Genomic DNA, 24,741 nt, shown 5'->3' with positions numbered 1-24,741 from the left:
TCCCCCAAATCCAGGCATCACGCCAAGCAGCCCGTCAGGCAGGGGCAGCCCCTGGGCACCGGAGCTCAGAGGGACGAGATGTCCAGCCCCAAGGGTCAGGGCCCTGACTGCTGCACCCATGTGGGCAGGGCTGGGGAGGGAGGAGGGGAGGGGAGGGAGGAGGGGAGGGGGAGCTGCTCTCATTCCTCTCAAGTCCTGGGGTCATGCGAGCCCCTCCCTGGATTTTCAAAGGCTCCCCAGGACGCTTGGGCCTGGAGGGCTTCAGGAGGATGAGCCCAGCCCCTCTGGGAGGAAGTGATTCTGGGTGATTTTGTTGGAGAAAAGGGCTCTGCTGCTACAAACCAGTTTGAAAACCATGCCCCGCCTTGCACGTCAGGTCCAGAACCACAGGGAACCATGAAGGTTGTTCCCTCCTGTGCCCCGGAGAGGACCCTGCAGGTGCGTGCTGCCCTCCCCCAACCCCCTCCCCCAGACGATCCTTGCTGAGGGCGGTGATGCCTTTAGAGCGCAGAATGTTCTAGCAAAACCAGGAACAAGCAAAGCCACCATCATCATCTCTGAGATGTCCCTTGGTTCTGAAAGAGCAAATCAAGAAACAAGGGATGACAAGTTTCACTCCAGGAAACGAGCAAAGCTCCCGCGTGCAGAGCACCGCCTCTCCGGGAAATCCCAGCGTCGGCTGGAAAGCCAGCAGGGAGGTCTGGAGATGGGGACTCCGCCCACAGCCCTCCTGGCGCTCAGGGTGGTGGCTGGCATTCCCCCTCCTGGAGGCAGCGAGATGCAGCCGGTGGGGGCATCACCCCAACCCGTGCGACATGGGCCCTGCACAGCAGTGCCCAGGGGACTCGGGCCCCGTCAGCCCCGACGGGGACACACGCATGTGTGTGAACCGTGGCCACACAGGTTACAACTTTAACAACTACGACATAGGTTTCTCTTTTTTTTACATTTAAACAAAGAAAGAGCAGATTAATTTTTTTCTTTTCTTTCTTTATTCTTTTTGGTCTTTAAAGTGACAAAAAGGAGGAAAAGGAACACGCTCTTACAAAACAGAGCAAGTTTCTTTTCCTTGTACTGTTGAACCCTGGTTTCCCAGGGGCGGCCCTTGGCCTCCTCCACACAGTACTGGTCACTCGTAGCAGCATCTGGGGGACAGGTGGCCTTGCAGGCCGGGTGCTGGGTGCCCAGCGGGCCCCATGCTCTGGGATGAACTCGGAGCGGGAGATGGTGGGTAGGTCCCTCAGCTCTCAAGTGCACAGAGACCCCGCACCCAAGGGCTGGGGAAGAACCCCACACGTGCAATTCAGGTTTTTCTGAAGCCTGCGGGAGACCAAGCTGAGTCTGTGAGACGGCTGCCTCCAGGACACTGCGAGGCAGGCACAGCTACCCACACCAGCCGCTGGGCGAGGCCGGGGCACCAGGCCTGGTTCCTCCACGGGACCCCAGCAGGCGAGGCAGCAGGCGAGGCCGGGGCGGCAGGCCCAGTTCCTCCATGTAACCCCAGCACGTGAGGCAGCAGCAGCCAGCAAGTCATGAGTCCCGACTGCCTCACGAGCCAGGGCAGCCACAGGCTGAGTGGCAGGAAGAAATACACTTGGTGAGCCGCCGGGCTCAGGGCCATCCCTTCCCTGAACACACTGCCGGTCCCCGGGGGCCTCACACCAGGCCGACCACCATGCCCAGCAGGCTCCACACGCAGCCGGCCAGAAGGCTCCCGGGTCCCTGAACGCAGGTCGGAAGCTCCAGGACAGCAGGTGCGGCCTCATCGTCGGTGACCTTGGGGAAAGCAGAAAGAGGCAGAGGTTTAACTCAGGGTCGAGTACGGGAAACCAGCCCTTCAAGGTCTGAGCACCAGGCCAGGGTGCCCCGGAGGGTCTGAGGCTCACCTGGAACCCCCAGCACCCCCCAGCTCCCACCGGCCCTCCTTCCCTCAGTGCCCACAGCCCGGCCATGCTGGGGGAGAGTGCTGAGTCTTCCATGCTTGGGGGCTCAGACCACAGGACTCGCCCTGAAGTCCCGCAGTCCACAGGCCCGACACACAGGGCCATAGAGAAGCCAGCGAGCCTGGAGCCTTGTGGCCTCTTGGTGGGGGCTGATGGCCATGCCTGTGCCAGGCTCATGGTGTGGAAGGACCCCCATGCATAACTCTGAGGACCCTGGTCTCGCACTGACGGCCCCGTGGACACGAGCCTGGGGGTGTCCCAGGGTGGGGAGGGAGGGCTAGACCCTGAGGGGAAAACCCTTTCCCAGATCTGTGTGGAGCCCCAGGTGTCAGCCCTGCTTCCATCGCCCCCCACCTGAGCCCACGCAGGCCCCGGACAGCCACCTCAAGCAGAGAGACCTGGCGGGGACAGATGGTCCCCTTAGCCCCACAACCCAGGGCCAACCCTGGGTCCTGAAGAAAGCAGCCCCCCAGATCCAACAAACAGAAGGCCAGACACTGTCAGCCCCAGTTCTCCACCAGCTGGCGGGTGGAGAGCGCAGGGACGGGGAAGGGAGCGGAGCCTGCAGAGCCCAGGGCACACGGGACCCTGCCAGCCCCGCCACTCCTCCTGCCAGGAGGAAGGCGCCCCATGGGCCCTGCCTGACCACAGCAGGGCAGGAAGGACCTGCCCCTGTCCCAGCCCCACCGAGAGGCCGCTGCCACTTCCAATGCTGCACTCGTGGAAGCCCTGAGCTGCCACGGGAGAAACTGCAAGTGCCCTGAGACCACCATGCTGTGAGGAAGCCCAGCGGCACGTGGGGAGGCCTGGAGGGCACCTGCAGGCGTGTGCTGTGTGAGAGTGTGAGGGTGTGTGTGTGTGTGAGCGTGAGTGTGAGAGGGGCTTCTTTCTCCTCACGCTGGGCATTCCTGAGTGACAACACTAAACAATATGAAGACCAAGCACTAAGCCGGGATCAACGCTGCAGAGAAGAAAGGGCCGGCAGCGTCTATAATCCTCTACGTGGATGGGCTACAATCATTAATATAAACACCAAGTCTTAAGTTAACCAAACATTGTGAGTGTGTGAGTGGATGTGTGTGTGTGTGATTGTGTGAGTGGATGTGTGTGAGAGTGGATGTGTTTGTGAAGGGATGTGTGTGAGAGTGAGTGGATGTGTGTGTGTACGTAAGAGTGTGAGTGGATGTGTGCGTGAGTGGATGAGAGTGTGTGAGTGGATAAGAGTGTGTGAGTGGATGTGAGTGTGTCTGAGTGGATGTGAGTGTGTGAGTGGATGTGTGTGTGAGTGGATGTGTGTGAGTGTGTGAGTGGATGTGTGTGAGAGTGAGTGGATGTGTGTGTGTGAATGGATATATGTGAGTGTGACTGTGTGAGAGTGTGACTGTGAGAGTAGACGTGTGAGTGTGTGAGTGGATGTGTGTGAGTGTGTGAGTGGATGTGTGTGAGAGTGAGTGGATGTGTGTGTGTGAATGGATGTATGTGAGTGTGACTGTGTGAGAGTGTGACTGTGAGAGTAGACGTGTGAGTGTGTGAGTGGATGTGTGTGATAGTGTGAGAGGGTGTGTATGAGAGTGTGAGTGGATGTGTGTGGATATGTGTGTGAGAGTAAATGAGTGTGTGTGAATGGATGTGTGCATGCGAGTGGATGTGTGTGTGAGTGGATGGGTGTGTGAGTGTGAGTGGGTGTGTGTAGATGTGTGTGAGTGGATATGTGAATGTGTGAGTGGATGTGTGTGAGAGTGTGTGAGTGGATGGGTGTGACTGGGTGTCTGAGTGGATGTGAGTGTGTGAGTGGATGTAAGAGAATGTGTGAGTGGATGTGTGTGTGTGAGTGGATGTGAATATGAGTGGGTGTGATTGTGTGAGTGGGTGTGAGTGTGTGAGTGGATGTGTGTGAGTGGATATGTGTGTGAGTGGATATAAGAGTGTGTGTCAGTGGATGTATGAGTGGATGTGTGTGTGACTGTGTGAGTGGATGTGTGTGTGAGTGGATGTGTGTGATAGTGTGAGGGTGTGTATGAGAGTGTGAGTGGATGTGAGTGGATATGTGTGTATAAATTGTGTGAATGTGTGAGTGGATGTATGCGTGTGTGTGAGTGGATGTGTGAGAGAGGTGTGTGAGTGGTTGTGTGAGTGGATATGTGTATGTAAATATGTGAATGTGTGTGTGAGAGTGGATGTGTGCATGAGAGTGGGTGTATGTGAGAGAGTGGATGTGTGTGTGTGAGTGGATGTGTGTGTGAGAGTGAGTGGATGTGTGTGTGTGAGAGAGGATGTGTGGGAGTGGATGTGTGAGTGTGAGAGTGGATGTGTGTGTGAGAGGTGTGTGTGAGTGGTTGTGGGAGTGGATATGTGTGTGTGAATGTGTGTGAGTGGATATGTGAGCGAGTGTGTGAGTGGGTGAGTGGATGTGTGTGTGGCAAACAGGAGAGAGAGCCTCTTCATCTTCCATAGAAAAAGCCCGTAACTAACGTCTAAATAGAGAACTCAAGGATCAAGCAGCAGAAGTACATCGTCTAGAAATACGAAGGTGAATTCTTGTCACTACATACTGCATGTGACCACTCTACTTTTAAAAATTGAACATATATAGTAAGACTGACACAAACACAAATTAAAGAGAAGTTGCATTTTGGACCATCTCCCAGTCACGTCCGAGGGGGCACAGGAGGCTGAGGGTCTCTAGAGAGAACCAACACAGCCCCGAGCAGTGGAGGCCCTGGCTCTCCCCACGCTGGCCCCCAGGCAGCCCCTCCGCTCGGGTGTGTAGACGCCCAGGACCCACCCTGTGCCTCCCTCTAGGGAGCCAGTGCAGGGGCAGCGGGCGGGGCTCAAGGAATCCTCTGCCAAGGCCCAGCCTGGCCTGGGGGGTACCTCTGCCTCCCCAGGCCTTCCAGCACAAGGCTGCACCAGGCCCAGAGAAGACCCCAGGGCAGGAGGGATGAGGGAGACCCCGGGACATTTCCTCCCAGCTGCCCTCAGCTGAGTTCAGCTCAGTGACATCGACGTCCCAGAGCTACGGTTCCTTGGAGCACACAGCAGTGAGGTGCCAGGCGGTGGCCGGGAAGGGGTGCCTGTGCCCTGCCTCTGTCTGCATGGGTCACCATCCCAAAGGTCAGAAGAGACCACCGGTTGCAATCGCAGCACATCACACACAAACAGGCTCAGTCCCTCGCTTGGTGGCCGCCGCCACCAGGTATCCCAGGCTCGGGGAGGTGACCTGACCCCATACAGGAGCCTGACTTTGGGGTGCACAGGAGGATCCCCATTTCCTGACCTCTTGTGTCCTAGCTGCCCTGGGGGCTCCATCACAACCTCCTCGCCCAGAGCAGCCCCAGCCCCAGGCCCCGTCCCAGGAAGCACCCCCAGGGTCGGGGGAAGCTCTAGAGTGTCACAGACGTCATGCATTCTCCGCTGTCTCCAGAAGGGCTCACACCACGCTGCTGTGTGTGGCAGGGACTGGACTCTTGCCACAACACACACCAGAAAGACCTTGTAGGGCCCCGGCTTGGGAGACCCTTCAACCCCAGGAAAGCTGGCTGCCCAGTCAAACAGAGGGACAGAGGCTGCCAGCCCCAGTTCTCCACCAGCCAACAGGCAGAGAGGGAGGGGACAGGGAAGGGAGTGGAGCCTGCAGAGCCCAGGGCGCAGGGGACGATGCCAGCCCTGCCGCTCCTCCTGCCAGGAAGGGGGTGCCCCATGGGCCCTGCCTGACCACAGCAGGGCAGGAGGGACGTGCCCCCATCCCAGCCCCGCTGAGAGGTCGCTGGAGGGACCTGCCCACAGCAGGTCCTTCCCTGCTTTCAGAAGCTCCTGGCTTTCCCGGGCTCACGAATGCACCCCTGTGAGCTCTGCCTCTGTCTCCACAAGGTCTTCTCCGTGTGTCTCCAAGTCTTTGCGCCCAAATTTCCCTCTTCTCATGCGGGCACCAATCATTGGATTTAGGACCCACCCTGATCCAGTACGACCTCATCTTAATTTCATTCCACCTGCCGTGACCCTATTTCCAAATAAGGTCCCATTCACAGGGACTAGGGTGGACCTGAACGTGTCGTTTGGGGGACATGATTCAACCTACTACCCCACCCCAAGATGAAGCAATGGAGACGTGGCGGGCAGTACCGTCCCAGGGCCCAGGACAGCACTGTGCACTCTGGCACTCGCAGCAGGGACGTCTGTTCAAGCTGTGTGTGTGCAGGTGCGTAGGTACAGGAGTGTGCATGCGTCCATGTACAGGAGTCCACAAGCATGAGCAGGTGCAGATGTGCGAGTACAGGGGTGTGGGCACGTGTTCATGGGTGTGCATGTGCGTGCGTGTCCATGCATGTGTGTGTTCATGAGTATGCATGTGCATGTGTGTGTTCATGAGTATGCATGTGCATGTGTGTGCATTCATGCGTGTGCATGCATGTGCATGTGTGTGCAGGATCATGTGTGTGCATGTGTGTTCGTGTGTGCGTGTGTGTTCATGCGTGTGCGTGCGTGTGTGTGTGCATCTGTGGTCATGCGAAGCAAGAACAAGCAAAAAGCCAGGATCCCACAGAAGTGGAGGACTCTGATGCTTCAGGATCCGAGAGATGAGTGAAAAGCAGAAGATGGACTAAATCCACAGAGAGGCCGCTGACCACTGAGATGCCACGAGCCGGCGAGGGTGGCAGGAGAGGGTCCTGTCCCTGGAAGACGGCCTGGGGTGCAAGCAGCATCCACGCAGTCGGTCAAGGTGCACGTGCCTCACAGTCCCACAGAGCCCAGGAGGCTCTCAGAGGCCCCACGGACACGGTCCCCAGCCCAACACCAGCTGAGACCTGCCAGGAGCACCAACAGTGACTCCTAAACAGAACCAGGCATCAGCGCCTCCAAACCATGAGGCTTCACTTTCTCAGTCCTGGAATAACTTCCTCCGACCCCACAGATTCCGTACAGGAAGCTGAACAGTTCCCTGTGAGAAATGTTCGCCAGGATTAGAGCGGTCACACAAACGCATTCCTACAAATACCGTTTTCCATTTCTCAGAAGGAAGAGGCAGCTGTGATAAGGCAGCCTGAGCCACCCGCTCCACAGCTGACAGGGAGGAGGAGGCCGACCCTAGAATTGCAGTGGCTCCACCTATGCGTCCTGCCCCCGGGGGGTCCTTCCCAAACTTCTAGTGAGTCACCAGGGACTGTGTGCAAGACGGGTCAGGAGGAGGGCTGTTTGGGGGATCCGCAGAGGCCACAGCAGGTGCTGTGGCACTAGTGGGGTCCCCGCCATGCCTGGAACCTGCTCTGTCCACCCCTTCTAATGCAGCATTTTAGGATTTGAAAGAGGCTCAAATCAAAGGCAACTATGCTTCCCTGAAAAGAAACACAGCCCCGGGAGGTCATTAAAACTGTCCAAGTCCTTCTCCATCAACAACAGCACAACCTTTGGAGATGTCAGTAAACATCCATCAGCCACTATCCTCATTAGGAAAATGCGTAACGGGCCTTGGGAGGAAACAGCCTGGACGGGCCCTTTGTCCCGAACAGCAGCAGTGGCTTTCGCAAGGGCCTTCCCTCTCCCGGCTGCAGAGACACGGACTCCAAGGCAGGAGCAGCACTGGCCACTCCTCACATCTCTCCTACCTTCATGGCGTGGCCCTCGCTCATGGAGCTGAGCTCAGCTGCTCCACGTCGCTGAGGCCTCGAGGACATGAGGCGTCCTCAGGAACCTGGAGGCCTTGGAGCCCCACCTGCCTGGGAGCCCGCAGAGCCCTCACCTGGACATGGGGTTGGAGTCTCGCGCTCACCTACCTCTCTCCCACCCCACTGTCTCTGAGGCCCCAAGGACACCAGCACCTCCCTGCCTGGGCCACACCTTCTCCATGGTGAGAAAGCTGGTGGCTCACACCCTCCCCACAGCTTGTTGGAGAAAAGACTGGGACAGCCAGAGTCCCCCGAGGGAGTTGGGTGTATCCCACAGCTCTGCACATCACAAGGAGGCGAGGGGCGGGGAGAAGCAGCCGGCGTGGGGCCCTGCTTAGGCTGGAAGCCCGGAAGGACGACCGGGCCCTGCCCAGATGTGGCCACGGGAAGGCAGGACGGGAGCAGACCTGGGGCCGCGGAGGTGCCCACAGAATCCTATCACAGCAGATTTTAAAAAACGAGGAGTCTTTAAAAATAGAAAGTGAATGAAACGAAGATGCCTAAGTGTGTTCCGAGGTCATGACTTTGCCACAGAGAGAGGGGTGTGACACACAGCCCAAAGGGCCAGACCCTGGGACAAAAAGACAGGCTGGGCGAGCTCAGGCATTCGCTCGCACTACCCACCAGGATGCCTGCGGGCACCATCCTTGGTGGGTGGTGTCAGGGTGCTTTTCTTCCTAAACCATCATACTGTATCATAATAGTACTATATATATTATTTTCAGTAATACGTGACATTATATTGTTATATTTTAAATATTTTACACACCTATATTAAATGTTGATATATATATATTAACCTTTACATCTATAAAATTGATCATGCTAACATTAAGAGTCAAGATTTCTGGCATCAGACACAAAAGTGAATCAATCCTAGCTGTGTCGACTGCAAATGTTTCGAAACAGCAGCGGCCCCAGGAGCAGGCAGCAGGAAGCAGGCTCCCAGGAACGTGGCTGCCTCAGGCCTGAGCCAGAAAATGCACAGAGTGAGCCCAGATGACGTGGCACGGCGGGAGCAAAGCCGCCAGCAGGCTGCTGTGGTCACCACAGGACACGGACGCTGGCCTCTGTCAGCTGACCCAAGATGGCACCGTCTGAGCACGGACAGAACAGCGCTTGGATGGATCGAACCTGACTGGGTACGTCAGCAAGCACGTGCGCTTTTATGAGACGCACGCTCAGGAGGGACTCCTCAACCTCGCTGGAAGGGGCTGGGGAACCAGCCCCCGCATCTGCCCTGGCCTCCATAAGAACTCTGCAAGCGGGGGTGGCCGCAAGTCTTGGTGCACTGCCACTAAAAGCTGGTAAGGAAAGAGGTTTTTTTGCAAGAATTCCAGTGAGTAAATGAAGACCAGGGCCAGCACCTCATAATCCCTCAGGAAAGAGCAAATCTTAAAGTGATCACCAATGGTGGGCGGAGCCCCAGGGTGAAAACCCGGGTGAACCTGAACGGATTAGGCTGACAACCCCAAGCCCACAGCCAACCCCAGGGTCTCCAGGAGAGAACAGCCTCCTGCCGGGCGAAGCCCCCCCCCGAAGGGGTTCTGACGAGAGAACGAGCTCCATGGCATGGAGGAAGTCCCACCCCTCCACTCCCAATCCTCTGACACGGGGCACATGCCCTGTCCAAGGTGTCGAAGGCCGGTGGGGTCAGGGGCGAGGATTTGGAGCTGGAGGTGAGACCCAGGAAGCAACTAAGACGCCCGGCAACAGGTCCACGTGGCATTAGGGCATCTCACCGGAGGTGGGTGCAATGCTTGGCTTTGAAGGCATGGATGGGCAGGGGCCTCCAGCAGCGTCCCCTGACACTGGGAAAGTCCCCCAAGTCCCAGGCACCTGACCCCCCGAGAAGCAACTCCAAACTCCCCGGCACCTGCCCGCCTGTCCCCCCAACACGGCCTGAATGCCCAAGTTGCTGGCCAGGAGGAGGACGCAGGGACCGGCTGCAAGGCTGCTGGGAGCCAGGAGGCGGGGCGGGGCCTGAGCCCCTGCAGCAGGCTCAGAATTACAGGCCTCTGTTTCCTTCTGGAACAAAATAATTACAGCCTTCACGTGGGACCTGAATTCCCTGAAATCAACACAGGGAAGTCAGCAGGGAAGTCAGCAGGGAAGTGGGAAGTCAGCAGGGAAGTCAGCAGGGAAGTGGGAAGTCAGCAGGGAAGTCAGCTGAGAAACCCGTCCTTGGAAGCAGAAGAGCGTTTTTATTTAGAATTGGAGGAACAGAAAAGCAAGTTTTGTGCAGGAAGCTCAAGGATACTGTTCTGAAAGGAAAACATAAATCAGAAAAGCCAAAGCCTGGAGACGGCGGCGTTGCTGCTTCTGCCCCGGAGACTCCAGCGAGCATCACACTCTTCCAGGTCCCGGCAGCTGCTCCTGCCGAGTCAGCACTCCAGTGCCGGGCAGCTTCCTGATTATTATCTTTATTTCCCAGGAGAAATCAACATTATGAAGCTGAAGGTCAGAAGTGGCCCATGCTGCCCCCATGGCCTGTGCACCACAGACCTTTCTGGAGCAACGGGCCCCTCCCTCGCCCCACAGGCCCCTGGGCTGAAGCCCATCTCCACCCCTGCTCCCTGGGGCCTTCCCTTCTGTCGGACGAGAGGCTGGGGTGGACCCTGGGCTGTGCCCACACTGCCCACACACATAGCACTGGGGATGCGGAGTGAATGAGACCAGGTGCTCCTCGTCCCGGGAGCCTGGGAACAGCACCTTCTGCAACATGGTGTTTGCGATGTGATTAAATGAGGGTTTTGAGATGAGCAGCCCCTCCCGCCCTATCTACGGGTCCCCAGATGCCACCAGGGTACTTTGAAGAGGCAGAGGCCTTGTGCCCATGGAGGCAGAGCCTGGGGCGACATGGTCATGAGAGGGGGACGTCTGGACCCCCAGAAGTTGCAGAGGCAAGAGAGATCCTTGTCCAGAGCTGAAGGTGCACAGCCCTGCACGCCTTGACTCAAGTTCCTGATCCCCAGAGGTGTGGGAATAAACGCCTGTGGTCTCAGGGCCCCAGTGTATGGAGGTTTGTTACAGCAGCTACAGGAAACTCACAAAAGACAAGGATGACCCCGGGGACACGGACCGTTCAGTAGCACAGAAGCCTGTGCTCCCAGCTGCTGACGGAGGCTGTGCTGGGTACGTCCCCGCAAGTCCCCTGCCAGAGCAGGAGGGGAAAGGGTTGGGCCCCTGGAGCCACAGTAGGCTGGACCTGTCCAGTCTGCACTGTCTGGGAACCTGTGAAATCTCCCCCTTGCCCAAGAGGCCGGGACACCAGGAGAGCATTGAGTCCCCACTTCAGGGAGGTGCCCAGCTTCTAGTCTGCATGTCAGCGGAGCACGGCCTGCCCCAGCCACGACAGGGCAGAGCAGGAGGTGTCTGTGCAGGACCAAGTGCCCCTGTTGGCCCTCAGAGCTCCCAGGACCGGATGTCCCTTCGGCCCTCACGGCTCCCAGAACCAGGTGTCCCCATTGGCCCTCACGGCTCCCAGAACACCAGGCAGCCCGCCGCCCCTCTGGGCACACCCCTCTCCCATCTGTAGTGGTGCTGGGGTGCAGGGTGGGCAAGGCCCCGAGCCCCTCAGGTCCTCCCCACAGGGCTGGCCAGTGCCACCTACTCTCCGCCACCCTCCTTCCTGCTCCCGCACACGTCCAGTCACCTGCCATCTCCACCTGCCTCTGCACACGTCCAAGTCACCTGCCATCTCCACCCGCCTCTGCTACTCTGAAGCCTCTGCCTCGAGCAGCCAGTCTGTGGAGCCTCCTGACCCTGGGCATTGTCCTGGCCCAGGTCCCCCCAATGACTATGGATCCCTGCCCCAGCCCCCTGCCTGACCCGCCTCTGAGCTTTCTCCTGAGATGCCTCCAGCCAGGCCTCAGGCGCCTCCCAAGAACTGGAGGCACCCCTGAGGATGGGGCCCCATCAGGGCACAGACGGTAGCTCCCCTAGTTCCAGGAGTGACACCTGCACGCCGCCCAGCCTTCCCCGTCCCCTCCACTCTCCCTGTCCTCACAGCTGGAGGTCATTTCTTTTATTTATTTGTAAAGCTATCAGATTTTTTAAGTTTCATTTTATTTTTAACTGACAAATAATAACAAGACCATCTCCCTCCTCTGTCTGTAATTCTCCAACAGCACCCACAGTCTGTGCTTTCGCCCACCAGGCCCTTAGTCAGCCTCTGCCCACCTCCGCACCCCTGGAACATGCCCTGCCCTCCTCCTGCCTAGAACGCTCACCCCACCCTCGCCCCATCAGCTCCTGATTAGCTCACCATTCAGAGCCTGGCTCCTGCCACCTCCTCCAGGAAGCCTTCCCGGATCCCAGTCCAGGCCAGGTTTCTCGCTGGATGCTCTGCTTCAAGCCCCTCTTCCCTTCCTTCTCAGCAGTTCCTGTGTGTGACTATGCACTAATTTGGGAAGTGGTGATTCACATCCCTCCCTATTCTGCCCCCGCTTCTAGCCTGGGTCCAGTGGAGTGCTTGGCCCTCAGTAGAGGGGTGGGTGGGTGGTGAGGGAGAGACCAGGGGAGCAGAGAGAAGACCCTGAGCCTGGACGGGGGCAGGACCCCAGCCCAAGGCCCCGGGGCTCACACTGGGGAGGAGCTGCCTTCCCCTCTCAGGCTCGGTGGGCCCAGGCAGTGGTGGGGTGTGGGAGATTGCCTTCTCTGGGTCCCCACTCCCAGCTGCAGGACAAGCCTGGCCAGGCAGCTCCTGTTGGGCCCCTGACTCTGCAGGTCCAGTGCCTGCACCTGATGCAGGAGGCTGCTCCCAGGCAGTCACCCCAGAGCCTGGTCTCCACCACCTGCCCCTGCCCCGGACCTCAGCTCTAACCCCAGGGGATCCCTGTGGGTGTAGGAGAAGTCCCAGGGAACGGCATCTCCTGCCGGCCTGAGAAGGCACAGTGGTCACCTCCAAAGGCAGCGGCCACAGGCCATTCATAGGTCCCGGAGCCGGCCGTGGCCACCAGGGCGGAGTGCTGCTCACTCAGAGGTGGGTCCTGTTGTCACCCTGAGAGCGGTGAACGAACAGGCTCAGAGGTGTCAGCTCACTGAGACTGCAACAGCAGATGACCGGCTGGGACAAGGCCCAACAGCCTCTATTCCTGCGCAGGAGGCCGGCCCAGCCTCGGCGAACCTGGGTCAGGACCTCACACGGAGGGGTGCCCAAGTGTGCCACACAGCCAGGCATACGTCCTGGCGCGGCCCCTGCTGAGGCCGATGTGCCCGTCCCTTGTGCCAGCCAGGCCGCCTCTTGGCACTACTGGCCACAGGCCCAGTGCCCTGGCACCCTGTGGTCTGTGGGGCGTCCGCCCACCCCTCAGCCGAGCCGCCAGCCCCGCAGCTGAGAGAGAGTGAGGGGCCTCTCATGGGGAGACGCTGGGCTCAGTGTCCCTGCAACGGAGCAGATCTCGCTGTGCCTGCGGTGACTGCTCCCCGACAAGTGCCTCGGGCAGCAGACACCCACAAACCTCAGGACGCTTCCGGCACTGCCCAGCCATCCTCGTCCTCGGGTGGCTGCAGGAGCGGCTGGGGCCAGGCCAGGGTGGCCAGTGGGCGGGGACTGGGAGGATGACCTTCCCCAGAAGGCCTCCCTGCCCGAGCTCCAGCCCCCATGCCAGCCTCCTCCTCCCGCCCCGCCCTTGGGCATGGCCACCAGCGCCCCACACCTCACTCAGCCTCTGCTCAGGGAGGTGTACCTTCACGGTGGTGTTGGCGGGTCTCCCTTCCCAGGAAAGGCAGGTACCCCTGCATTTCCCCTACAAAGAGCAGACAAGAGGTGCATTGCTGACACTTCAAAGCAAAACGTGTCCCCCAGGGACCACCAACCCCACAGAGGGCAGGAGATCCCAGGCCCCGTGAGACACCAAACACCGGACCAGACATGCACCACTCTGCGCTTTGGTGCTGAAAGGATCTGGCACCCCCACTCCCAGAGCAGGGGGCTGGTCCTGGCACAGGCCCCGAGTGAGCGAGCGCAGGCACTGCCCCCCGTGGAGGCAGGCAAACCCGTCTGGTGAGATTCTTCCTCTACTTCCGGATAAACACAGCCGGCCCTGAGCCTGCAGGACTGCGTCCTCCCACCCTCCCGGTTGGGCACTCCCTGCCAGCCAAGGCCTCGGGCCTCACTTGGGGACGTCCTGCATGGGGAGACGTCATGCCCTGTAAATGCCTGAGTCCAGAACTCGGGGAGGGTCCCCCAGGACAGCAGACGGGAGTCCTCTGACCTTCCTCCTACCCCTCAGAGGATGGTGCCCTGGCTTTAGACATTCCCCAGACTCAAGCTGAGAGGCGGCACCTACACCCACTCCCCAACACAGCACCTGCCCCACCTCTGCCCCAAGGCCCCAGAACTGACCAGAAAAGGGCCTGGTTCCTGGGGTCGGGGGAGCAGCCACGTTTGTGCCTGGCCTCCAGAGAGCAAGGCAGATGTAGCCAGGTGGCTGGAGGGAGCGGGTGAGGCCAGGCCAGAGCCTGAGCAGCCGGGCAGCCTGGGGACCCTGGCTTGACCACAGTGGTCTCTCATCACTGCTTCCACCCAGAACCCCAATATGCAGGGTGCAGCAGTGGAGGGGCACCCAGGCACTCCAGTCCCCACCCCCACCGAAGGCTAAGGCCCAAGGATTGTCACCTGGGAAACTCTAAGGCCTCTGGGCAGGTGGCCAGGGCAGACAAGGTCACCAGACGTCACCAAGGCCTAGGCGGAGCCCTGCCCCTGCCCTCTGCATACAGCCCCCGGTCCTGGAATCTCTGCATCCAGGGGGCAATTAGGCCATGGAGCCAGGAAGAAGAGCACAGAGGACCACCAGCTGCCCCCACCCAGCGAGGACACCTCCCTGGCCTGCCTCTCCTGCCGGGGAAACAGGAAGGGCATCTAGGAGGTGCTGGGAGGCCTCTGGAGCTGGGAGGGCAGCCTTCAGAAGCTCAGGGCAGAAAACAGCCCCTTGGCAGGCTCCAGATGCCCCACATGGTGACCCGCAGGGGCATGGGTGGCTCCCCCAGCCCCACGAGATGACACCCCCACACCTCCACACAGCGTAGTGCCCTCCAGGTACAGGAATCCACACAAGGCCTGGCTGGAGATTCTACCAAGTGCTCCTAGGAGAGGCCGAGAGTGAGACGCTGTCCCCAGGAACATGTCCTGGGTCCCGGGCGCCTGGCCACACACACAGCCTGCTGACAATGGAGTGCGCACTGACCCAGGAGGGAGATTCGGCGGCGCCTGGCCAGGCACACAGCCTGCTGACAATGGAGTGCGCACTGACCCAGGAGGAAGATTTGGGGGTGGTGGGGGGCAGGGCTGGGCCAGTCTGGGGAGTCGAGGTGGGGGCTTCATCTGAGGTTGGGAAGCTCACCTCGCCCTCCCTCCTTTAATGTCCTGGGATGGCCTATCCATGTGCAGGAGGAGGGAGACCCCCACTCTGATCTTTGGGAAAAGGAGTGGGAGTTTGCTCCCTGCTGACAGAGCCCCAGCCTGGGCTCTCCCCTCCCCAGGACCAGTCAAACCACATCCCTGACTCCAAACAACTAAGGAGAGCATGAGAATGTCCCATCTGGCCTTTGAGAAATGGCTGCCAAACACAAACTCGCTTTGTGCTTTGAACAAGCACCGGTGGTGACTGGCCTCCCTGCAGTGCGCCTCTAGTGTGAATCAGAAGTGCACATGACATTACCAGTGAGGGCAACCATTTTCCAGACGGCTGGGGCCCCGAGCAAGGGAGCTGAGGGGCACAGGCAGCGGCCCCCTGGGCCTCAGGGCTCAGAGCAGAGGCACAGCCTGGACACAGGTGTGAGCTTGGGCCTGCCGGGGGAAGGAGGCTGCCACTGGCACACTCACCTGGTCAGGGAACCAGTTACGTTTCAAACTGGGTTAAGAGCTCCCTGATTTCCGGGGCCACGTGTCGCGCAGCATTTGCAGCCTCGGTTATAGCTTTCCGATACATCCCCTTCTTCTTACGGTTAAATCTCAGTTTGAAAAATTCAGAGAAAGGGGAGAGTTTTGAAATAGACAAGAACGACGTAGTCGGAGAACCAAACCACGAGACCTTCGCTTCTCGCCAAGACGGCTCTCCGTCCTCCTTCTGGCCGAGGCTGATGTCAAGAACACGCGCCGGCCACCAAGGAAAACCATGGATCTTACCCCACACGATGTCCCCCACGGCCACAGTCCTGCCGTCCTCCGTGATGCACTCCGACACGCTCTGTGTGTGCAGCCTGACCGTCAGGGGCGGCACGGTTTGGCGAGCCTCTCTGGACGCCGAGGGCGCCGAGGCGCCGTGGCCAGGCGAGAGGTCACCCGTGTCTGCCGGTGTCCCTTCCGAGCCGGACGATCTGGCCTCGTCGAGGCTGTCGCTGCTGCACGCCGACTCGCTGGCACAGTCCGCTCTCCCCTCAGGGCAGCTGACAAGAAAAGCCAAGTCCTCACCGCCCTGTGCGCCCTGGGGACAGCTCTTGAAGTCATCGTCCTCCCCCGAACTTCCGGAGGACAAGTCCGCCGGCCCACCGGCAGGGCCGTCCGCACAGGGCGCGGGCGAGCTGGCCCGCGGGTACCCGTTCAGCTCCTCCACCAGCTCGGCCCGGTACACGGGCTCGTGCTCACTGTCCCCCAGGCGGTGGGGCTTCAGGCGGATCTTGGGGGGCGGCAGGTCCGCGCTGGGCGGCACAGGCCGTGTCAATTTCAGCTTGGGGATGGAGGCCGAGGGTGCGCCAGACGGCCGGTCCCGGGACTCTCTGTCCAGCACGTCAGGGTCCTGGCTGCCGTCGTCCTGGGGGGCCTGCTGGGGACGGAAGGGCTCCAGAGAGCCGTGCACGCGGGAGGGGATCTTGACCACCTCTCCCTTGCCCTGGGGCGTGCTGTAGGAGATCTTGATGACCGGGCTCCGCGGGACCTGCTCTGCCGGGGCCCTGTCCTCCTCTCGCCTCTCCCGCTTGCTCCTCCTGGCCGTGGCCCCAGCCATGGGGTCGCTGTTCTCTGGCTCCTCCGGCTTGCGGAGCTCCCTGTCCGGGCCACTGCCCAGCCTCCTGCGGGCCCTGGGCGTGGCTGGGGGTCCAGGGCTGGCCTCCGGGGGGCTCAGCGTGCTCTTGCACTTCTCACAGAGCACCTGGCGCGGCCGCAGGCGGATGGTGCTGAGAATGAGGCGTCCCGGGTCGCGGTTGCGGGACAGACGCCGCCGGGTGCGCTTGATGGTCCTGGGTGGCGGCTGGGGCACCCACAGCTTGTACGTGTCCCGGAGCCACAGCGGGTGAGGGAAGGGGGCGCCTTCGAAGTATGGCGGGTATGGGGGCAGGCTTCCGGCGGGCAGCGGTGGCACGAGGGGCGGGGGTGGCTCGGGACCGGTGGTCTCAGGGGGCTGAACCCCGTGGGGAGGAGGTGGGGAGCCAGGCCCCAGCTGCATCACCTCTGCGTCCCCCTCTTCGGGGACCCGGCCATGGCTGTTGTTGGCGGGGGGGTCGTCGACCTGGGGCAGCAGAGCCGACGGGGGCAGGCCAAAGAGGCCAGACCTGGCAATGGAGAGAGAAACCACAGTGAGACGGGACGCTGGCACACCCACCACCTGCACCCGGAGCCAAGGCCCCCAACCCATGAATGCTCCAGCAGGTCCGGGCAGCGAGCCATGCCCTGAGCCCACGCCCGCTATGTACACCCTGGGTTGGACACATCAGGGCAAGGCATGAGCCTTCCAAAGCCACGCAGCATGTGACCTGGAGGCCAGCTGCTTCCCTGGCCTGAGAGAGGCACAGAGGCTCCGAATCTCAGTCCATGGCCCCGGGGGACATGTGGCCCTTGGCCCTGGGCCCCAAAACTCAGGCCCCTTGCTCACAGGCTCAGCCGTTCCCTCCTCTCCTCTCCGAGGGGCTGGGGGACTCAGGGAAGACCCCCTAGGGCCAGGTAACCCTTCACCCCCCAACGCAAGCCCCTGGAGAATGCCGTCCTGCAGGAGCAGGGTTCCAGGTACATGACGTGTGCCTGGGGTGGGGCTGCATGTGGCCCAGGGCTGAGCCCTCTGGAGGTGGCCCAGATGCTTTCAGTGACCCCGAGAGAGACCTTATCCCCATCTGCCCACACAACCTGGAAGGCCCTCCCTGCCCGCCTGGCACCCTCAGGCCCTCCCCCACCGGGCCACACGATCTGCAGAAGGGGCACAAGGGGGGGAAGGGGCACAAAGCGGGGAAGGGGCCCAAGGGGGGAAGGGGCACAAGGGGGGGAAGTGATACAAGGGGGAAGGGGCACAAGGGGGGGAAGGGGCACAAGGGGGAAGGGGCACAAGGGGGGGAAGTGGTACAAGGGGGAAGGGGCACAAGGGGGGGAAGGGGCACAATGGGGGGGAAGGGGCACGGGGGGGAAAGGGGCACAAAGCGGGGAAGGGGCCCAAGGGGGGAAGGGGCACAAGGGGGGGAAGTGATACAAGGGGGGAAGGGGCACAAAGTGGGGGAAGTGGTACAAGGGGGAAGGGGCACAAGGGGGGGAAGGGGCACAAGGGGGGGAAGGGGCACAAGGGGCGAGAAGGGGCACAAGGGGCGGGAAGGGGCACAAGGGGCGGGAAGGGGCACAAGGGGCGGGAAGGGGCACAAGGGGCAGGAGCAGCCACTGCTGGGGGAGCCACCGTTAAGGCCCTGCGGCTGCCACAGCCAGGACACCAATCCCAGGTAAAGGCCTTCTCATCCTGGGACTCGATGGGCCAGGCAGCCTGCACTTAACGGGCAGCACCCAGCACTGTGTGTGGCTTTGGGGGATTTGTCATCAGAAGCCGGTGGCAGCTCCCATCCTAGAGTGCAGGCCACCTCGCTGCACAGACACCCGGCTGCCCCATCATTCTCAAGGCCCAGTGCAACCATGTCCCCGAGCCTCATCCCGCCCGAGAAGCCGCTGTGAGCGTGTCAGGAAACCAGTTCTGGGAGTGCTGGTGTTACCACAAACCACGGAAGACAGGGCCACGGAGTCCGCGTGTTTCCACAGTGAACACGTGTAACTTGTAACAAATGGGATGCAATTTTCAGGACTGCTCTAGCTAAGTCAGAGAAAGAGAGAGAGATGGAGAGAAAGAGACAGAAAAGCAAGACAGCACTGCGACTCGCTAGGAGGGCGTAGCAGTGGCCTTTGGGCCTGTGAGGGGATGAACACGGGGTGGGGGATTCTGCTCTGTGGTGGGTGGGGGTGGTCACAGTGAGCCCCACCTGCCCCATTCTTCTCCGGCCCAGCACCGCTGTGGTGCCTGCAGCCATGGGCTAGCGACAGCAGGAGCATCTCCGGAGTGCCGGCCAGGCCCCCTATGCACAGGGTCTCACTGAGCCCCGCAGCAGCCATGGGAAGCAGGCTGTCTCCAACTCTGATGGGCTGAGACTTCCTCGGGAAAGGAGAGTCAGGCACACGGGCCTAAGGGCATGATGCGCTGAGGCCAGTCCCGGGCGGCACCCTCACCAGCCCCAGCCAGGTGCTGGTGCCAGGACCGAGGAGCACAGACCCCATGCACCCGGGGCCAGCGGGCCACACCTGGCCACTCCAGCGTTTGTGAAGAAAGTTTTACCAGCACACAGCACAGCCCCCAGGCTCCTTTATACACTGTCTGTGAGCCAGGCCACAGTGGGGCCACCCGAGCCAGCGACTTTTACTTACAGAAAAGGTTTGCCGGAGTTAAGCTGTAGAAGCTGCGCCTTTGCCCAAATCCGACCCCCACCCCAGGGTTCCAGGCTGGGGTCTCCAAGTCCCCTGGTCTCATAGCCAGGACTGGCCTCCACAACCCAAATCAACAGCCGGTTCGTCATCTTCCATGAGCACCTTGTGAGCATTGAACACAAGCTGAGCATTCTGAGAACCAACCTCATGTGCTCACACACAAGCACATCCCTGTGCGTGCACACTCCTCACACTGGTGCACACGCCCGCCGGGCACCAACCTCGTGTGCTCACACACAAGCACGTCCCTGTGCGTGCACACTCCTCACACTGGTGCACACGCCTGCTGCGACACGCAGGCACCCTGAGGTTCTGGGTCAGCGTGCTTACAGCCCCTTGCTGTTGGGGGAGCCAGGAATCCCTCCATAGGACCCACTGCACCCCATGAAAGGGCCTCAAATGAGGGCAAATGAGGGGATATTGCAAAGAGAAGGCCCCCCAAGGAGCAGAAGTATCCCTTCCAGAGGACAGTGGCTACGACAGTCAGAGGGAGGGGGCAACCCTGCTAGGGCTGCGGAACATGGCACCCTGATCACACGGGGTTGTGGACTGGGCTGAAGGTGCCAGGAGCCTGAGGAGGGCCCCACAAACGGAGCCAGCCCCACCCCTTGCCCCAGGATCTTTAGCCACAGGGCAGGGGTTAGTCCCCCCCAGGCAGATCAAACGGGTGGGGAGCAGCCTGCGCTTTGCCATCCCCTTTGGGACCCTGAGTCACACCTGCATCAGTGCCCAGGGACCGGACAAGCCAGCCCTGCAGAAATGGCCGGTGACCCTGGCACGTCAGGCAGCCGTACTTCCTTCCTGGAGCTGCCGCCCTGCCCAGGCCACACCCCAACGCACTGGTGGGTAAACAGGGTGGGAACAGCTCACTCCCCAGGCTGGAATGGATGGGGGAACCCAGCCCCTGGGATCTTGCAAAGCTAACAACAGGGCCCCCGGGCTGCTGGGACCTCGGCTCCTGCCCTGTTTGAGCAACCCCATGAGATATAGATCAGTCTTCCCATTTCAGAGTGGTCGGCGAGGCCGGTGAGACCAGGGAATGTGCCTCCAGGTTGAGTGGGTGGGTGCCGGCTGGGGTCTGCTGCCTCCAGACATGAGGATGGTGCTGGCACAGGAAGAACCTCAGTGGCTTATCCTGGACCCTGGGATGTGAAGAGTGGTCCTTCTGGAAGTGCACAGGTCCAGTGAGGTTCCCCACACACCCACCCCTAGGGACAGGGCCCCGCTGGCCTGGCTGTGCCCCACAGGTAACACCGAGCCTTGGCAGGTGGGAAGATGGGGTGGCCCTGGAGCCAGATGACCCTGCTGGGTCCAGGCTGCCCTTTTAGAGCCACCAGTTGGGCCCTGCCTGTGGGGAAAAGGACATGTGAGGGGCCCCGTGAAGTAAGCCTCACACAGCATCTTTGCGAGCTCAGGGACGGAACAAATAACCATTGCTTTGAGAAAGGGCTGGGGAAACTGAGGTGGGGTGAGACACCCAGGAGTCTCTAATTGCAGAACGGACCAGACCATAAAGCAAAAAGTACCACAGTGCCATTCCTAATGGCACAGCAGCGCCCCGGCAAGGACACGGGGGCCCTGGAGACCAGGCCTGAGGTCCTCAGCCAGACACAAGTGGCTGAGCCTTAACTCGGCCATGGCAGCCCTGGGGCCTCGCCTGGATGTCAGGCTCAGCCAAACTCCCAGAAAGGCCCAGGCCTGAAGTCTGCCCGGGGCCATGGCCGGGAGGAGCACAGCCCTGGCTGCCTGCCCAAGCCCCCTGCACTCACCGGCAGTGCCTCCCCACGGCTTCCCCATTCTACAGACCAGGGCCACAAGATGGCAGATGCCCACATGGCAGCCTCCTGTCTGCCCTCCAGGGCCCACATTCGCCCTGGACCTTCCTTCCTTGCTTTCTGATGAGGAAAGGCCACCCTATTGTGGCCTAAAGAGGTAAGGAAAATGTGGCTCCTGGAACAGGAACAGGCAGCCTCAGCACAGCCCAGGACAACCTGAGTTTGGCACCCAAGATCTCGGCTGTGCTCCAGTGTCAGTCTAGAAACCGTCTGCAGTCTCCCCACAGCCCTGCAGACACCCACAGCAGGACAGCATGCGGGAAACAGGGTGGGCGGGTCAGGCCTGCAGGGCACAGTGGGGCCTCCTGGGGCCACCTCTCTCCGGAGTTAGGGAAAGCAGGCTGGCAGGAGAAGCCACAGGCTAGACACCAGGGGAGCACCTCCTCCAAGGCCCCACAAGGGGAGCCTGCCTCACCCTGTGGACACTTGCCCCAGGATCTCCAGGGGAGAGCAGGTGGGGCCAGGTGGCCACAGCCGGCCCGGGTGTCCTGGACTCAAGGGTTTATGAGCCATCAGCATGGTCCCTCTCTAAGCCCTGTGGGGCTCCCCAAGTAGCACAAGGCCAGGTCCCCAACCCACACCCTCCTTACCCACTCACTCAGATGCCACCCCCTTGAGACGCTCCTAACACCAGCCATGCTAGCCTGGCCTCCCGGTGCCCTGGCCTTCGATGCACTAGGCCTGCGTCCCTCTCACTCCCCAAGGGCAGAGGGCACATCCTGTCACCACTGCAGCCCTGGCCCAGTGCTCCCACTGGGTGGTTGAGTGAATCATCCCAAGAGCGGCCCCCAGCAGTGGAGCCTCCACCTGGACAGGTGAGCCCAGGACAGAGCTCAGGGTGCCCTTCTGCCGGGACAGGCAGTGTCTGGGGTTCTCAGTGTGAGCTAGGGTGTCTGAGCTAGGGTGTGGCTCACAGAGGACGGTCCCCTGACCTTTCCAGCAGTCTGTGTCTGGAACCATAGGCAACCCACAACTGGGGGAGGCCGATAAATACCAGCTGAGGGATCGAGCCAGGAGGCCCTGGTGGGGCAGGCCAGCCTTTCCACTCTTGGAGCCTCGTCTGTCCTCAGCCACCCCTCAGCCAGGGCCACCCCACCCAAGATCCTCAACTGGAAGTATAGCCCTAAATCACCCACAAAACAGCGCAGGTCAGGGCAAGGTTTGCGTCATCAGTGCTCTGGAAGGAATCACCACATTGGTCCAGACGCGGGGAAGATCACTGGAAGTCGCCTGCTCTGGGCTCAGCCCACTTCCTGGCACACAGTAGGTGTGCAGTGAACTCACCCGGATGTACACACAGGCTGACACTTAAGAGAATCTCGCTTCAGATCACACGGCCTTCCGGCACAGGCCAGGCAATTCCACCCGCCTGCCAAGCCCCTCTCCTCTCTGCTTTGCAAACAAGGGAGATAATGCCATCTCCCAAACCGGCCAACAATGAACGCCGGCTGCTGAGCCCACCTCAGCCCTGCATCCTGGTGCCTGTGTGAGGGGGGCCGCCATTCCCGTGGGATTGCTCTGAACAGGTGCCTGGCTGCCCGCCTCCTGCGCTCAACAGAATCTGCACAACGCCGGTTGCGCTGGGACCCACAGGTTCCCTGAGGTGGGCGGACACCTGTCACAGGGCTCCCAGCAGCTCTTCCCTGCGAGTCAGCACCCACACTTGGGGACTGGGCCTCCACTGTCACACGTGAGGGATAAAGGCGGGCACCACACCCTGACAAGAAACCGTCACCTGGGGAAGGCAGGTCAGCACCCTGTGGTCCGAGGCAGGGCTGGAAACAGGAGCCCTGAGACTCAGAATACAAAGGCAGAGAACCGGCCGGAGACTCAGGCACAGGGGAGACAAGGGAGGGGGCAGGGGTCCTTCCAGGACAGCCTCAGGACTGAGGGTCGGGGAGCCTGCTCTGCCTTCAGATTCCCCACAAGGACAAGGGGGCCAGCCCAAGGCAGCAAGGGCGGCTGCTAAGTGGCTGTGCCCGCAGAGGCCCAGCTCCCGGCTCCGTGGGCGGCTCTGGTTACAGCTGAACGTGGCAGGCAGGGTTGACACCCATGCATCCTACAGTTGCCAGTTCCCACGCCGGGGGTCCCATCGGGCCTGGTTTTTTCCATGAAGGACAGGTGGTGGTGTAGATTTGCAAACCAGGTTAGCCATGGGCCTCAGGGAAGAGAGCCCAAGGCCACTGCAGATATTCTCAGCCTCCCTTGTCCTGAGTCAAGGAGCCCAGGAAATGGGGCGACCCGCTGCTGCTCGGCCCCTCTCCAGGGAGGAAAGGCCAGACAAGGTGGTGCAGGTTTGGCAAGGGTGCCGCCCTTCGGACCAGGACCAAGCCCAGCCCTGCCTGCCGGAGGAAGCTGAGGCTGACGGTGGAGGGGATGGCAGCTCCCAAGAGGCAATTCTGCAGCCCCTGAGTGTCGCTCTGTCCTGCCCGTGCACTCCCAGCGGTAGCCCACACGGAGCGGGCAACAGCCACACGGGAGCCATATGTTAAATCACATGACTTGTGGATACATGGCTTCTGGTACAGCTAATGAAGAGATAACGTCTGCGAAATAATTGTGGAAGGAACACGGTCCTCTCTGCTAATTCATGTCACTGGGCAAAAATCTGGGCTCCACTGATGGAAAAAGTTGGGCCTTTACAAGAGGAGCCTTTTCCTGCTCCCAGTTTCAAAAGAAAGCAGGAGCGCAGCGAGGCCACAGCCTGATTCGTGCCTAATCATTGATCTGGCAGCGACAGCTCCCTGCCATGTGACACGGTGTCCAGGAGGCTCATCTGCACTGCATGGGTCCCTGCAGCCGGTGCACAGGTGTCGCTCGGGGGAGCCGCCCCGCCCTGCCCTGCGCCCCCCACCCAGGAAGCCAGGGCTCCCAGGGAATGTACCCATGGCTCCCACAGCTTGTACCTCTTTACGTCCCCATGACTCAGGGCTCCCTGGCCTGAAACTGTTCTTAAAACGCACAGCTGGGCGCAACTGCTCTCCCTGAATCCAAACCTCAGCCGCGGAGTCACTCCCAGCAGCCAGGGGCCCATGGCCTTCGACAGGGCACCCCCACCTGTGAGTAATTGCCAGGGCAAGGCCACGGGGCATCTGACCCTCCCCCGTTTTAACGACAATTCTGCCAACAGCTGAATTCAACAGTGGGTCTGAACAAAGAAAAGTGCGTTAATTATGGCAGATGTGTGGAGTTCCGGGACCCCGGTCCCGCGCCCCCCGCCCCGGCCCGGCCCAGCGCCCGCCGCGAAAAGTCGCGACGACTTTGAGAACCACTTTCGCCCCCCGAATGACGGCCGCGCTCGCGCGCCCCGAAACCTGGGCTCGGCAGAAACCGAAAGCTGGCGCCAGGGTCGCGCCACCCCCACCCCGGAGGCGGGTCCCGGGTCTCCGGGCGGAGGGAGGTGTCGGGGGGGGGGACCCCAGGGGTGTCCCGGCCCGCGCCCCCGCTCACTTTTTCGTGCAGTCCAGCAGGATCCCCGCGAAGCTCCGCTCGCCGCAGCTCACCGTGACCACCAGCGCGCCGTTGACGACCTGCTCCACCCGCACGGGCAGCCGGCAGCCGGCGCGCGGCTCCATGCTCCCGCCGCGTCCCAGGCCGCCCCCGCCCCGCCGCCGCCGCCGCCGCCGCCGCCGCCG

The 24,741-nt window shown here is 61.0% G+C and overlaps 1 protein-coding gene across 2 annotated transcripts; it reads right to left on the bottom strand.

Annotated features, from left to right (window-relative positions):
• Nucleotides 1-969: 969 nt before the first annotated feature.
• Nucleotides 970-24,704, bottom strand: PWWP2B (PWWP domain containing 2B). Of its 2 annotated transcripts, none has more exons than XM_025398013.1 (3): nt 24,557-24,704; nt 15,435-17,098; nt 970-1,776 (listed from the first exon to the last, which is right to left on the bottom strand). In XM_025398013.1, exons 1-2 carry the CDS (start codon nt 24,679-24,681, stop codon nt 15,451-15,453), a joined length of 1,773 nt encoding a protein of 590 aa, XP_025253798.1. In that variant the 5' UTR covers nt 24,682-24,704; the 3' UTR covers nt 970-1,776; nt 15,435-15,450. The 2 variants fall into 2 exon arrangements, with proteins under 2 accessions (XP_025253798.1, XP_025253799.1); XM_025398014.1 differs by having other exon boundaries at nt 15,738-17,098.
• Nucleotides 24,705-24,741: the final 37 nt, after the last annotated feature.

This window comes from Theropithecus gelada, chromosome 9 (assembly GCF_003255815.1).
Source record: "Theropithecus gelada isolate Dixy chromosome 9, Tgel_1.0, whole genome shotgun sequence".
Taxonomy (NCBI): Eukaryota; Metazoa; Chordata; class Mammalia; order Primates; family Cercopithecidae; genus Theropithecus; species Theropithecus gelada.
This window is presented reverse-complemented; position numbering and strand designations above follow the sequence as displayed.

Excerpts from the sequence above, each read along its gene's own strand:
- PWWP2B (XM_025398013.1), bottom strand. The coding sequence starts at position 24,681 with ATGGAGCCGCGCGCCGGCTGCCGGCTGCCCGTGCGGGTGGAGCAGGTC. Across the intron at positions 17,099-24,556 it reads CTGCTGGACTGCACGAAAAA|GTCTGGCCTCTTTGGCCTGC; the intron begins GTGAGCGGGGGC and ends CTCCATTGCCAG.